Genomic DNA, 13,225 nt, shown 5'->3' with positions numbered 1-13,225 from the left:
AGTAGCAAAATCCAGTCAAGCTGGACAAAAAAAGGGCCACCACCCATCTCATCCCAATTTAAGAAGCCTGTTCCTATTTCAGATATACTGTATGCTCTAAGGCGGGGGTGGGCAATTATTTCAGGCGGAGAGCTGCTTACTGAGTTTTGACAAGCCATCGAGGACCATGTGACAGGCAGCCAGGGGCAGATAAATATTTTCTTGATTTTTGGGGGGGGCCTTGTGGGCCAGATAGAATGGATGCATTTGGCCTCTGGGCTGCATTTTGCCACCCCTGCAAGATTTGGAGGGGTTTATGCCATACACTCCTGGCCTCAGCGTTCAGTCTATGCCGAGGTGGCTAGAAGAGGAAAACCTATTCAGTTCATGCTCGCTAGGAGTTAGAGCAGGGGGTCTGAACTGTGTAACACAAGACAAATAATGGTTCACTGGGAGCTCAAGGGCTCTGCTGGTTTGGCAAGAATTTATTAAAAGCAAACAGAGTCCTGTTATTTGCCTGTATACAGATAGCAAGGTCTTTGGGACAGGACCTATCTGCATGAGTGTACAGTAACGGCTCCCTGTTTGGGGCCCCTAAGCACTAGCACAAAACAAACAAGTGATTCTAATGAATGCTGAACAGAAATAGCCGCTATCTGTGCTTTAGTGATAACTTGATTCTGCACACCACTATCTTTGCCCTACAGTTTGAAGATGATGGCGATCAGGGTCTGAATTTAAATATCCGGCCATGCATTGTGCAACATTAAAACATCTACTTTCAGGTGTTAGCTTGTATTGATACAGAATTACTTCTTCTGTATCACCAAGTCCAATGCTTGGAAAATTAGTAGTTGCTACAGCATTACACCAGAATGGAGCTGTTTATCCATAGCTTTGACAGTAACTGGATGATTTTCAACAATATGCTTAATCAATTGATGGAGCTAACTTCTAAGTGCTAGAGTAACACAGTATGAAGTTATATGGACAGATTCCTTTACGTCAATGTTTCTCAACCTTTTAAGTAGCAAGTACTCCCTAACTTTGAAAATTTTATTAAGTACCCCAACACTCAATTTTCCATGGAATTTTTTATTTACAGACTAATGTGTGCCATATGTTGGAAGAAGAGCTGTGTGTATAAGGCTGTGATATGACAGATGTCTGATTTGGTGTGGGTAGGGTTGCCACCATTTACACCAGAGGTGCACAACTCAAGTATGTACCTGGGCTAGAGGTGATGTTGGCCAAAGCTAGGAGGGCTGAACCCAGTGCCGTGCAAAACGCAGCATGCCAAATTATTATTGGGGAATTTAAAGTGCCATGCAGTGCGTGGTCCACCAAATTTTTTGCCATAGTTTTGCGAGGAGAAGAAGGTGAGAAGAGGGTGAGAGAGAGTGTTGGGGTACCTGCGTACCCCTTGCCTGTGTCTTGCATACCCCCAGGGATACACATACCACAGGTTGAGAAACTATGCTTTACATAACATTAAGTTATCATGACCCTTCTCTTCTCTACTTTCTTTTTAGCTCACAAGACGCTTGCCACCCATCAAGGAAGCCAAACCCAGGTTACAGAAGCTGTTTCGTGATTTTTGGCTCTACTCAGTGCTCATGGGATTTGCTGTGGAGGGATCAGGTAGGCTGACTTCTTATGGAAAAAGTATCATTGTTGATCTGGGAAAATTGAGGGCATAGGATGATAATAGGTAAAATAGAAACTTCTTGCATGTCAGGAGGCTTCACAGGCACCCATCCAGCCATGTTTATATAGCATCTGAAAAGTGGACTGTTTGTGTTGGGTCTGTTTCCCTTTGAGTGAATCTCATATTTTTTTTTAGAGTGAACGAATTGAGTATCATTTTAAAACTAATTAAACTAAACTAGGTTTAGGTTTCTTTAGTAGTTAAACAAGCTGCAGTGGTCTTAATGGAGCACCTTAGCATACTTTGCCTTGGCATAGTTGGTCATGCTCACCCTCTCCATTTTTACTACAGGTCTTTGGCCAGAAGAGTGGTATGAAGGGGTCTGTGAAATAGCCACTAAGTCTCCGCTGCTTACATTTCCCAGCAAAGAACCTCTTCGTTCTGTCCTTCAGTACAACTCTGCCATGAAAAATGACACAGTGACTTCTGTAAGAACCACTTTCTTCTACTGTGCCCCTTTGAGGCATTAAATGAAATATTTGATATTTAACCAGTAGATATTGCTTTGCAATAACATCACGATACCTTCATTTAACCTGCATTGATGAAAAACAGCACCTTTTAAGTGCATACTCACATCATAAAAGCTGTATGTAGCTTAACAGAACAAAAAGTAAGAGTATCAGCATCAGCTAGGACCAGAAGCTGCAGTCCTCTTGGCTAGTATCCATGTTTTACTAGGGAGTGAAACCTTTTAATGATGCTTTGTGTTTTTCCTGTGTCTGACAAAAATCTGCTCAAAAATTCTGTTTCTAAAGTAAAATGACATTCTCTATTTTCTCTCTTAAAATGGCTTCCGACTGAGCCTGTGGAGTAGGTTCCTACTGTAAAGATAAATAAATGGAAGGGTGAATAACCAGTGTAAAATTGAGAGCCAAATTTTCTACTGATATGACTTCTCTGACCCATTAGTTACCCCAGCAAAGAGCTTTGTCCTACTTTTAACGTACTGTGGTGAGCTCTGCTGCTTGAATCTGACTGATCAGGAATGAGCGTATTGGTTGTCCTTATTCCCCTTCCTCCCTCCCTTAACAGCTCTTGTATAACATTCAAGTACCTGGCTGTACATTGTAAGAGCTTGGGTACCTTTTTGCTTTCCTCTTTGCTTGTATGTACAGTTACACTGTGAAGGGATTTTAAAGAGACAAAGCATAAGTCAGTAGTAACCTAGATGTAGTTATTTTTAAAATACAAATAAAAATAGTACCAAGTTGAATCTGTTAATCTCTTAGGCTGAGCTGAACGAATTACGGAGCACCATTATAAATCTCTTGGATCCTCCTCCAGAAGTGTCGGCACAGATCAATAAACTGGACTTCGCTATGTCTACCTACCTACTGTCTGTTTACCGTCTAGAGTACATGAGGTATATTTTTGTTCCTGGATGTTGCTTTTTTTTAAATTCTTGGTTCCTGGCATTTTGTACGCGCTTAAGTTTAATCTGGACACACAAGATGAAATTGTGATTTTTTTGTTGTAGTTAGTGCAATTTTGGCCCCACTAAATCATTTGGACCAGGATTTCATTTTTATTGAAGCCCCTTTACAGCAGGAAAAAGGGCTGGACTGGTGCAAATGGCCCATAAAACCCCAGTTCTGGCTTGGAGGAGATTTGCTCTGCTTCAACAGCTGTGGTAGACTCCCTTCCAAGAACCCTCAGGCAAGCTTAAAGCATCCTTAGCCCCATCTACTCAAGGTAGTTAGAAATACAGCACAGAATCTGCCCTGTGACATTTCACAGTTGTTAAGATGTTGGAGTCAGTATTCCAGATGTATAGTAGAGCTTGTTTCTGGCTAGTATACTTTTATTTGCAGTAGCAAAACACCCAAGAATTGGTATGAGAGTTTTAGGACTCTCAGGTGAGAATTGAAAGGTGCGCTCCCACTTGCTCGCTCGCTCTCATTTGCTCTCTCCACACCTAATGTTAAGTCAGCTGTGAGGACCAGTGCTTTGATTGTCCAAAATTTGTTGGCTCTAGAGAATGGTGGTATCTTGTTTGTTAAAATGTCCTGTAACTATGACTTTGTGAGTGCCTCACCATATTTCTCTTACTTTTGATGGTTTTGTGCAGATTTGTTAAGCAGGTCACGAGCTTTTTCTTTGTTCTCTAATCCTTATTAGTTGGATATATATCCAAAGACTTGGCCATTAAATTTAATGGAGATTTTGTGTTACTCCTTTTTTGGGAACTACCCAGTCACTGCATATGGACATATACTGAAGAGAAAAAGCACTGTTTGTACATTTAGCTTTGTGTGGAAGGTGCTGAAGATTATTTTTGTCTTAGGGTACTGCGTTCAGCAGACCAAGATCGCTTCCAGGTGATGTTTTGCTATTTTGAGGATAAAGCTATTCAAAAAGACAAATCTGGTAAGTTCACCTGTGCTACCTGGGATCCTAAAACTTGTTACTTAGTTAAATGTAGAACAAAAGCACTTGTGCTAATTTAAAAGGAACCTACATTATATGGGTATGGTTTAAGCAAAATGAATTTTGAATTGTAGTTATCAGAGGGAGCCTTGAAGTTTATTAGTGTGAGCCAGGAAATCTTGAGCTTGTTCAGTGCTTGTGTGCAGAAGGAGATAGTCCTGATAGAAGCAGCCATATGTATTAGGTGTATTTGTTCTTCCAGTCAAATTTCCCATAAATTATCAGATATATTTTTAAATTGTTTAATGTTTGTTATCAACAAACACCAGCACAGATGAAGGCCCTGTGGGACTGGGACCAGATCAAATTAGACGGAACTGGTTCCCTTAAAATTCAGTTGATAAAATACCGTTGCAGTTTCCTGCTGCTAGATATGTAATATATAGCCTGAATGCTAGTTTCCAAAATACCTGTAGTCAATGGCTAACTCCAGTGACTATCATTGCCAGCAGCAGAGAATCTGGTGGTGGTGGGTTATAACTAGTTCTAACTTTTTATATGAAATAGTGATTGCAGTGATTGTAATTACTCTCTACTTTAGAAATGTATTGGTTTGTTTCTTTTATCAATTCACTTGGATTATGCAGCAAGTTTGAGGTAATGTATTTTAGGAATAGCTCTCTGACAAAAAAAAAAAAAAAAAAAAAGTCAAGTTACTGTGTAACCTGTAGAAACCACTTTTACCAAATGGCTAAATACTGCACTTCTTTAGTTTTATGACCGTGTAAAAACATCTCCTTCTGTACTCCACAAGTGTATTCCCACTGAATAGTCAGAACCATATCGGAATAGCTCTCTGACAAAAAAAAAAAAAAAAAAAAAGTCAAGTTACTGTGTAACCTGTAGAAACCACTTTTACCAAATGGCTAAATACTGCACTTCTTTAGTTTTAAGACAGTCTAAGCAAAATGTCTTATTCTGCGAAGTTATGGCATGGAGGAACAGGAGAATAGTTTGTCATCTGTCAGGCTGATTTGTTCCTAAGTGCTAATTGCAAGTGCTGGTAGCTTATTTTCATTTCTTTCTCTCTGTTTTATCTTTCTGGAAAGAAATGTTTGTTTTAGATTTTAAAGCAAGTTGAGTCAATGCTGGTCAGATAAAAATAAATAAATTTGACTGCTAAAGATGTAGCATACAAAGAAAATGTAATTCGTCAAGACAACACATGATTTCTCTGGATTCTTTTCTAGGTATGATGCAGTGTGTAATAGCTGTTGCAGATAAGGTGTTTGAAGCTTTCCTGACAATGATGGCTGATAAAGTAAGTTTAATAGATTTCACAGACATTAGGGCTGGAAGGGACCTTACAACATCACACGGTCCAGCCCCATGCGCATGGGGCACGAAGTCAGCTGGGGTCAGATCACCCCAGCAAGATAAGTGTCCAAGCGTTTCTTAAAGGTATCCAGAGTAGGTGCTTGCACCACTTCTGGGGGAAGTCTATTCCAGACTCTGGAGACTCAGACATTGAAGAAGTTTTTCCTTATGTCCACTCTAAAATGGTCTTCCAGCAGTTTGTAACCATTAGACCTTGTCTTCCCATGGGGTGCCCTGGTGAACACGTGTTCTCCCAGTTTCTGATGTACACCCCTTGTATACCTTATAGGCTACCACCAAGTCCCCCCTGAGCCCTCACTTCTCCAGGCTGAATTGTCCCATGCTTCTCAGCCTGTCTTCATAAGGCCTGTTCTCTTGTCCTCTACTCATCCACGTGGCTCTCCTCTGGACTCTCTCAAGCTTCTTCACATCCTTTCTTAAATGTGAAGCCCAGAATTGGAAGCGGTACTCTAGCTACGGCCTCACCAAGGCTGAGTACAGCAGGAGGATGACTTCTTGGGTCTTGTTTGAGATGCATCAGTAGATGCAAGCCAGAGTTTTTTATTTGCATTGCCAGCTGTGGCATTGCATTGGTAGCTCATGTTCATCTTGTGGTCAGTCGTAACCCCCCAAGTATTTTTCAGTCGTGTAGCTAGTTTAGTTTCTGTAAACTAAAGCGAGTTTGTGTGAACTTTTTGTCTAAAAGCAAATGTTTCTTTCTTCTTTGTGAAATGTTTCTAGCCTAAAACTAAAGAGAATGAAGAAGAGCTGGAGAGACACGCTCAGTTCCTGTTGGTGAATTTTAACCACATTCACAAACGGATCAGGAGAGTTGCAGACAAATACTTATCTGGTCTTGTAGATAAGTGAGTATCGAGTTCCATGTTCTTTGGGTTTCTTTGTGTTGACTAGTTGGTTAGCAAAACTGATGGTAAGACAATTAAATTAGGGCTTTGGGATTTCATGGCTGTTAATTCTGTTGAACTGAGGCATGAAAAAATGCCTAACTAAGGCTGCTGAGCTTTATCTTGATTCTGAAATACTTGCTTAGTCGATATTCTACCTTCTTACATGCTAGACAATCCAAACAAATGCTCATTTAAATATATGCAAAAATTTACTTGGCTTTATCGCACTGTATATTTCTTCAAAGCATCCCGTATCCTGTGCTAGCTGGTAATACGGAATGCATACGGTTATTATGTTATCTATCACAGAATACAGAAAAACAAATACAAAATTGGGTAATTGATTTCCAGCTTGAGCTAGTCGAAATATGGAGGTGAAACTGCCTAGCCTAAATCATTACCTTGACTCTGTGAGAATTTTGTAACTAATTAATTGCCTCTGTATGCTGAAGTTTGCCTTTGCAAGAGCTTTTGACAACTGTTCAGCTTCTAGGCTGTTGTGATCCATACTTAACTCAGTCACTTGTGGTCTGCATAGATTTACACACATCTATGTTCTCGTGTGTTTCCTTTGCATGTGTTGATGAAGGTACTCCCTTTCTGCATTTCTTTATAGGTATAATGTGTTAATTTGTTTTGTTTTAGGTTTCCTCACTTATTGTGGAGTGGAACTGTGCTGAAGACTATGTTAGATATTCTCCAGACACTGTCATTGTCTCTTAGTGCAGTAAGTGTTTTGTTACTGCTTTACAAAAAGGAAGTACATTTGTGTTGACCACAGTTTCCACTAAAAAGGGAATACAGAGATAAGAGTATTGCTGGAAGGTGCTCCTTTGCAGAACATGTAGCATATATCGTTTAACACTACAGATGCTGAGCTGCATAATATTTCCATTTTTTTTCCTTAACTTTATATTCCATATCTTTCAGTTGTAATGCTCTTCTTTTCTATAGTTTTGAACTAAACAGTAGTTATACCTTAAAAAGGCATCTTACATAATTTCTAAAATTCCTTTTCACAATTTCTTACAGACAGTATTAATATTAAACTCAGAACAGATCTTAGAAGTGTTGTTAGTTCCCCATTTTCCAGGTCATTTAAACTGTGGGCCGGGGTGATTTTTATCCAAGGTGGCACAGCAAGTCATTGTTAGAACTGGGAGTAAAACCTAGCTGCTCTGATTTTCACTGCCTAGCTGTAACCATTAAACCATTCCTTACTGAACTTGTAATTAAGTTTCATAGATCCATAGAATTTAGGGGCTGAAAGGGACCTTAAAGAACATAAGGTCCAGCCCCCCTACTCAAGGCAGGAAAGACTGCCAAGGTTGTACTGTTAGCATTTTGAGTGGTGGCTAGCAAATAGTCTTCTTTTTATGTTTACTTTACATATGCAAGGACTCAGTTATTTAATTTTGGATTAATGTTTTGTTTTTAAGTGTTTGAAAGGTGGGAAAAAATTGTATGAGTTTTGTTCTACTAATTCTGTACTGATGTTTCTGTACAGACAATAAGGCAGTTATGGTTGTGCTGGAAACAAGACTGAAAGAAGTCTCTTAAATAGCTGCTATCTGCATTTGTGGGACAGAGGATATCATTAGCAAACTGATTTAGTAAATTGGAGCACTCCTGGGAATAGTGCAGCTGGTAGTGAACACGTTAAGCAGATGTGGATGTGCTACGTTGTACTGTACTGAGACTCTTAACATTCTTTGTTTAGGACATTCATAAGGACCAACCATACTATGACATTCCAGATGCCCCATATAGAATCACTGTTCCTGATACCTATGAAGCCAGAGAGGTAGGTGATAGCCCTGTGATTGAGCAACTACCTACATGTCCCTTGGGAATATTGGTTTGGCCATTCTGAATGGCTGTTTTAAAGCTACATTTTATGTTTGGAACCTGTACTATAATTAGGTTACCAGATATCTATGTTTGTTCTACCTTTTTCCTCTTCAGAATTGCACTTTGCTGGAGCATAACAATTCTTTGCTTTCAAAAACATTCTTTTATAAGCTGAAGTATCCTACTGTAATTACAAATTCTTTTGATTAGTCTCCATTTAGTGCTTTTAGTGTTGTTCGTTGTGCCATTAAGTGGAGTTTCGTTTGTTAATTACTGGGTAAGTGACAGATGCATTGATGCTTTATTTTTTTATTTTTCTTTAAGAGTATAGTTAAGGACTTTGCTGCACGCTGTGGGATGATTCTACAAGAAGCAATGAAATGGGCTCCCTCTGTCACAAAATCCCACCTGCAGGTAACTAACTTGAATGGATGAGGAAATAATCTGATTCTCAGACATGTTCAGTGTCCAAATAATGAGTGTGCCAAGCTTTTTCTCTGATACAGTATTCATGCATCATTGTATAACTTCTGGTATATTCTAATTCTTTACATTTCCCCACTCCCTCCCCCCTCCCATATAGAAGAAGCATTCCTAAAATATTTTGAAATGGGCTTCAAACGATAACCTTTCAAAGTTATTCATAATAACAGTTAAGTAATTTTCAGCCTTGTTGGTGTGCCAGTGACCCTAGTCTTCCATGCTTCTTTTTTTCCTAGAACAAATTAATTAATGTTGTCATCTTCCATGTAATTTTAAAAGGTCTCTCCTTGTAGAATATTTGATTCTCAAAACCACAACCTTGGTTTCAAAGTGGATCCTCAACATATTTGTGTTTATGCCCTTTAACAAAGGAGGAAGAAAAATATTCTAGGCTTTTGAGATTAAATATTCAAAATAGCCTTATGTCTTATAAGTGTAAGCCTTACTTTCCTAATCCAGATAATGGTTTTTAAAATTAGTCGCCCTCAAATGAATTTGTCCTTTTCTCCTAGGAATACCTGAACAAGCATCAGAACTGGGTATCAGGCTTATCCCAACACACAGGCTTGGCTATGGCTACAGAAAGCATTCTCCACTTTGCAGGCTACAACAGACAAAACACCACATTGGGAGTGAGTATTACTTTTATACTAACACTTGCCTGAAGCAGTCTTATAGAGATCAATCCATGCGCCATTTGCTGTTTTTCTGGTCCTTGCAATCTACTTAGCTAATTCTCTTGATGTTTGGCACTGGCTAATCAGTGTAAAGAACTGGACATTGTAAATGGGTAACACATTTTGCGGGCATGAAGAGTAATAACAATGTTACCTCTTCATAGGCAACCCAACTAACTGAAAGACCGACTTGTGTAAAGAAAGATTACTCCAACTTCATGGCTTCTCTTAACTTGCGCAATCGCTATGCAGGAGAGGTAACTGGGCTTTTTCCTGAATTCATGGCAATCACCAAGTGGTGATACAGCTTTGTTGATGGTGTTTGGTTTAAATGGAGGATGAGGATTTGGCTGCATGTATAACCCGGTTGGAAATCCTTTTAAGAAGGATGTCATCTGGTAGACTAAGCAGGAATGTTGAAGCATGTTATCCTTCTTTCTTGCTTAAGGACATCACATCCATACTTTATTAAGAAGGCCTTTTTACTGCTGGTCCTCAGGGGTCAAAGAAATCATTACCCATGCAAAAAAAGGCCTTGGCCTTCTCCCTATATTTGCTAGATAACTTTTCAGCAAAATGTAATGGTCAAGAAGTTGTCATAAGGCCCCCAGTGGGTTTCCTCACTGAGTTGGAAATACTATGCTTCCTAGAAATTATTCCTTCCTAGACTCTGACTGAAGCCACAGTAAAGTAAGGTTGTCATTTAAGAAAGTTATTTGTCATAATTGATCAAAAATATGTTTCACAGGTGGCTGGAATGATTCAGTTCTCCAGTGCTACAGGTCGAACCTCCGACCTGAACAAACTGATGATTAAACAGCTCAATGATGCATTAGAAGGAGGCCTGACCGATTCCTACACCCAGGCCATGTTTAAGTTGACTGCATTGCTAATAAGTAGCAAAGGTAATGAAAACAAATAGAACTCAGTTTTGCACTTGTTAATAATGCTGGTGCCCTTAATATTAAATTACAATGAATAGATGCATACAAACTCAGGTGAGTATCAACCTGAAGCAAAACGGTGCTTTTTCTTCCAGTACGTTTAAAATTGGGGCGAGGACAGTGGGAAGGAACTCTTGAAATCACAGGAGTTATTTATTTGTTTGCTGATTGGCACAAACTGTGCCAATTTCCTGCTGATTTGAAAACTGTTTTCTGTTTGTTCTGTCTGAGAAATCTGTATGACTGTGTTTTTTCAGAATGTGACCCTCAGCTCCTCCATCACCTGTGCTGGGGCCCCCTGCGAATGTTCACAGAACAAGGCATGGAAACAGCCATTGCTTGCTGGGAGTGGTTGCTTGCTGCTAAAAATGGAATAGAAGTACCGGTAGGAAGACTCATCCAGTGATTTCAGGCTCTTTTGGGAGGGGGAAGAAAGTGGAGTGAAATCTCATCTGGAGTAATTCGGTGGGGGAAGAAAATGGAGTGAAATCTCATCTGGAGTAATTCGGTGCAAACTGGGCATGAAAATAAAATTGTTGCCTTCTTAAGCTGTGGCTTCCTGATGTTAGCATATGGGAAAATTCACTCACTTCAGGATTTTACATCAACTTTGCCTATTACATTTCCTGCCAGCTCAACTGAGAAACTTTCACTTAGAGTATGTGGATGTTTAAGCCATGTAGCATGACAGTCTTCCCCTATCTAGTATTGATTCTTGACAGGCTCAGGGCGTATTGTATATATTCAGACCCTGTAAAAACACTGTTTTTAATTGGCTTAGGCTAACCTGAAACAAGTAGCTATACACTTATTTGTGCCAGCTCTCAAATAATTTGTTTTAAAATAAAATATTTAGCTAAAATGGTGTGACTTCTCTATATAGGCCAGGCCTACATTTTCTTTTCTTTTGCTTCCCCCAACATCCCTTTGAAAGATGGGAAAGGATCTTTGCTGTCCAGGCCAGTTGCACTCTAGCTTTAAGAGCCACTCTGACAAGACAGATTCAGAAGCTGTTCTGGTTCTACAACAGTGGTACTTTGTGGATGTGGCTACATTTTGCTGCACTGGTTTGTTAACCACTAAAGTATAGTTGCACCCACTGCAGTGCTGACACAGCTACAGGAGTCAAGCACCAAACATTTTGCAAGTTAAGGATAAGCCTTGCAGTTTCACTTAAATCTGATCTACAAGCTAGTTGCAGTGCTTTTAAGCTGATTGTAGTTAGCCTTTTTTATAAACTTAGTCTTTCCATTGCTGCTTATCATAGTTACACTGGAGTTCTGGAGGCTTTGTATTCCTCCTTGTCCCTTTCCCATGAACAAAGACTTCCTTTCAGGTAGAGCACAGAGATCTCTAGCAGTACAGGCATTCCTCATGTTTACAGTTAGCTTCACTATCTTTACAGCGAGTTTCAGAGCTGTATATGGTTTGGCCTGTTCAGATTTGCTGTTTCCCATACTATGGGAGAAGGACACTGTGCCTTGCTAACAGACAGGTGCTTTGCAAACAACAAATGCAGTAAACTTTGTTTCCACAGTTCATGCGGGAAATGACAGGAGCCTGGCAAATGACAGTGGAGCAGAAAGTTGGTCTCTTCTCTGGTGAGCAGAAAGAAGCAGATCCACTAGCTGCTTCAGAAGAAAGTCAGCCAAAGCCTTGCCCTCCAGAGGTCACTCCACATTATACCTGGATTGATGTAAGTACTCCATTCTACACGTAACAGTGTTGGGTTCTTAGCAGCACTATGACTGAGCTGCTCTGTGTCTGAGCTTTTATTTGTGGAGCAGAAGCACTCTTCCTTATGGTAGTGTCCCTGTACAGTAGGGCAGCATTCTCATATTTATGTAGCTGCATAAAGGTGGCAGAAGCACAGGAAGCTTTGGTGTCACTGAGCCATACTTTCCTTTGTTTTTTGTTTCCTCAGTTTCTGGCACAGAGATTTGAAATAGCCAAGTACTGCAGCTCAGACCAGGTGGAGATCTTCTCTAGCCTGTTGCAGCGGTCCCTGTCTCTCAACATTGGAGGAGCCAAGGGCAGTCTGAACCGCCATGTAGCAGCTATTGGGCCCCGTTTCAAGTGAGTGTTTGTTTCTCCCCACCACACTTTCCTCTTCCCTTGCTCCCCACCACCTCCCCCACAAAGGAAAATGGGTGGAGCAGGTATATGAAAAGAAGAGCTCAGCGCTAAAAATCCAGTTGCTCTTTGTGGTCTCGGGGTAAAACACCTCAGAGCCATCAGTCACTGGCACTTTGATTTTTTTTCAGTAGACCTTCTCATTCTTTTTGGCACTTGAGCAAATTTTACCAAGCACAAGGGGCTCCAGTTTCCCTTACAGGCTACTTAACTCTGTGGTGACTAAATTCATACATCTCTTGGGGACAGTTTTAGCTCAGGACTTGCGCATTATGACTTCAGCAACTTCCCATGTCCAGTTAGTTTACAGCCATAATTTCACAAACAGGCTGGCTGATGGTGGAAGAAATACAGTTTGCCCAGACCTGCTCCCCTTGAATTACTTTAGATAAATTCCTCCTTCATAAATGTCATTTAGATATGGATATCTGCCATCACAGTCTGATTTACACTAGGGAAAAAGCCAGACAGTACAGAAATACCTATTTAAGACTATAAATCAGACTATGATTTGCCAGCCTTTGCTAATATGTCACGTGCCTTATCCATGAAGTGCCATGCTGTGCAAATACAAGAGATTTCATGGTTTTGTTTTCAGCCTTTTTTTATGAGCAGTCTTCTCCTGGTAGATCAGGTTGGCACTATGCTCAACTGCTTCCTGAACCAAGCCGAACTGGGCTTTACATGGTAATCGATAGAAATGGAGTCAGAGACTTCAACTCTGAAGACAGTGAAGTTGTATTGACATGTATTTCTGCATATGTTAGGTGGTATATGTCTTTTGTTTCCTAAGAG

The 13,225-nt window shown here is 40.1% G+C and overlaps 1 protein-coding gene across 2 annotated transcripts in view; it reads left to right on the top strand.

Annotated features, from left to right (window-relative positions):
• Positions 1–13,225, top strand: part of PI4KA (phosphatidylinositol 4-kinase alpha) — an 86,923-nt gene that overhangs the window by 52,109 nt on the left and 21,589 nt on the right. For both annotated transcript variants that reach the window (XM_019539082.1, XM_019539081.1), the window contains 15 exons: positions 1,512–1,620; positions 1,979–2,115; positions 2,920–3,053; positions 3,975–4,057; positions 5,308–5,378; positions 6,176–6,300; positions 6,988–7,069; positions 8,063–8,146; positions 8,518–8,607; positions 9,189–9,308; positions 9,518–9,610; positions 10,102–10,258; positions 10,555–10,682; positions 11,835–11,993; positions 12,222–12,373. In XM_019539082.1, coding sequence (XP_019394627.1) covers positions 1,512–1,620; positions 1,979–2,115; positions 2,920–3,053; positions 3,975–4,057; positions 5,308–5,378; positions 6,176–6,300; positions 6,988–7,069; positions 8,063–8,146; positions 8,518–8,607; positions 9,189–9,308; positions 9,518–9,610; positions 10,102–10,258; positions 10,555–10,682; positions 11,835–11,993; positions 12,222–12,373 — 1,724 coding nt within the window. The remainder of the gene's footprint in view (positions 1–1,511; positions 1,621–1,978; positions 2,116–2,919; positions 3,054–3,974; positions 4,058–5,307; positions 5,379–6,175; positions 6,301–6,987; positions 7,070–8,062; positions 8,147–8,517; positions 8,608–9,188; positions 9,309–9,517; positions 9,611–10,101; positions 10,259–10,554; positions 10,683–11,834; positions 11,994–12,221; positions 12,374–13,225) is intronic.

The sequence above is a fragment of the Crocodylus porosus genome, unplaced genomic scaffold, assembly GCF_001723895.1.
Source record: "Crocodylus porosus isolate Cpor-Errol unplaced genomic scaffold, CroPor_comp1, whole genome shotgun sequence".
In the NCBI taxonomy this organism is placed as follows: Eukaryota; Metazoa; Chordata; order Crocodylia; family Crocodylidae; genus Crocodylus; species Crocodylus porosus.
This window is presented reverse-complemented; position numbering and strand designations above follow the sequence as displayed.